General features: G+C 34.5%; 1 protein-coding gene across 1 annotated transcript in view; it reads left to right on the top strand.

The window, feature by feature from the left end:
* Nucleotides 1–713: 713 nt before the first annotated feature.
* LOC107087860 (ATPase family AAA domain-containing protein 1-A-like) overlaps nt 714–2,216 on the top strand; it is a 23,461-nt gene continuing 21,958 nt past the window's right edge. The window contains exons 1-2 of the mRNA XM_015379656.1: nt 714–790; nt 1,172–1,372. Coding sequence (XP_015235142.1) covers nt 1,199–1,372 — 174 coding nt within the window. The 5' untranslated portion in view covers nt 714–790; nt 1,172–1,198. The remainder of the gene's footprint in view (nt 791–1,171; nt 1,373–2,216) is intronic.

The following is a 2,216-nucleotide window of genomic DNA, read 5'->3' as shown; positions in this document are numbered from 1 at the left end:
CACAAATGACTTAAAATTAAGATAGAGATTTTTCTTTCAGCAGGACAAAATCATATACCAGAACTATAGCTGTGGTAGAATGGTTTACAGATAAATAGCATTCATTATTCATTATTGATGATTTAAATTTAAAGGTTTAAACCTAAATACTGTTAAGACTCTGTGGCATATAGTTACTCTCCTAAAGTGGCACAGCTTTAGAGAAATTTGTATAGATTTCAAAACTTAATAGACCCACAAACCCAAAGCATTTGCAAAAGCTGGTTCTTTAAAAATATTGCTTTTGAGAGACTTCTGAAAGCATTTAAAATTTGTTTTCCCCCTTTACTTTTCCATTACATAAGGTCCAATGAAATATTAGGCTTTTTGTAAGATATCATTCATGCTCTATGTAAATGTTATATTTCTGTGGTTGAATTTCCTGTAAGAACCAAATGAAACACGGATTATGCATTTGATGAAGATGGTACTAAAACTATGAAAACTTGCTTTATATTAAATAGCCAATTTACAAGATGTCATATGGATTATTTGTATATATTTCTCCTTATTTTTCTGTTGTTGTTTTAATTAAATCCTCAATTTTCATCTATTGACATTTAAGCTTTCTGTGACGTTATTGAAGACGCTGTCCAAGGTGCTAATTTCAGGTCGTTTTGTGGGAAAACACTGCCATCCAGTGGATATTTAGGGAAGGTGCATTCAGGAGCAAAAGGTTTTGTTTCTAGCCGAACCACAAAAACAGTTGCACCTTCAGTACAGTTAGCTAGCATTTGACATTTCTGTTTTGGTAAGTTCAGCTCGCTCTATTAATCTCTTTAGCTTATAGAAATGTTATATATAAACACAAATTATAAAAAAAATTAGCTTAATAGTAAACATTTCATGGTGTTTAATTACATTTGGTCAGGCTTAGCGCATTATTACCGAGAGATGCTAACCTATGAATGTCCTTCGTTGCCTAAAGTTAATTTAATCCCTTTTCTAACTTGAATTTTAAGAGCCTTTATAATTAAACACGCACTCTTAAATCTATTATACATAGCCCAGAACTGTCGTAATCTGAGTTAAAAGAAACTTCTCGCCATGGTGATGCGCATTTTCTTTAATTATACAAATGTTTTGTTTTTATTCCTGCTGCTGTGATGCCTTTCGCCTCTGGTTCTCCCAGCCGATGGACTGAGATCAGCCAGTAAAGATGCTACTGAAAGATCTGCCCAGAGAAGCCTTGATGAGGCCCCTTTCCAGGAATGAAGTGATTGGGATGTTGGTGAGGCTGAGCATCTTTGGTGCTGCTACATACTACAGCATCAAATGGGTTGTGGACGCCATGGACCCCACCTCTAAACAGAAGAGCCAGGCCAAAAAAAGGGTATGTCATAATAGGATGTCCTGCAAACCAAGCTTAACGATATGGTCATGTTTTTTAAGCAGCATAACATTGTTTATTTTTATTTTGTTTAAGTAAATTAAAGCAGTGGCAGGAAATAAACCTAATCATTATTTGCTTGTTTATTTCTGCCTTTGCTTTTACTAGTTTATTCAACCATCTTTTTGCTGCAGGGAGAACCTAAAAACATTTGCAAGGCTGTTGGTAACAAAGTGAAAGGTCTTGGAAAATGTCTTCATCCACTCTTGTCACTTAAATTTGTCTGGTTTCTGTTTGGATTTAGGTCTGAAAATTAAGGTTATGGAGAAGGAACTGATTCCATGTCTGATTAATTGTGTCTGCATCAGTTCTTGCGTATGTTTTTTTCATCAGATAAGATTATAAGTCCAATATTACTACAGATAGACCTTTTTATTTATTGTTTTGCCAAATCATTAGTGCGTTCAGCAGCCTTGCCTTAAGATCATGTAAGGCACTCGCATTGCAGCTTTCTCCATTTGCTATCCATTGTTGATGGGGTTTTTTTTTGTTTGTTTTTTTATAAATGTTTCTTTTTGTTTAAATTGAGACTTATGTAACATTTGATATTCTTGTGTTGTTTTTATAATTTAAATGGAGGAAGAGGAATATATATTGGCCTAAAGAATCAATTGGCTTGACTATTGTTAAAATAATTGGCATTGGCCTTAAAGGAATAGTACACCCAAAACATGATTAGCCTTCATTTTCTACTCACCCCCATGTTGAACAACACTCTGGAGTACTTTTTTGATATCTCAAATGCATCTGGAGATCTGGGAGGCTTCTTGCTGTCTGCTGACATTCA

Source organism: Cyprinodon variegatus, unplaced genomic scaffold (assembly GCF_000732505.1).
Source record: "Cyprinodon variegatus isolate N-32 unplaced genomic scaffold, C_variegatus-1.0 Scaffold197, whole genome shotgun sequence".
Taxonomy (NCBI): domain Eukaryota; kingdom Metazoa; phylum Chordata; class Actinopteri; order Cyprinodontiformes; family Cyprinodontidae; genus Cyprinodon; species Cyprinodon variegatus.
This window is presented reverse-complemented; position numbering and strand designations above follow the sequence as displayed.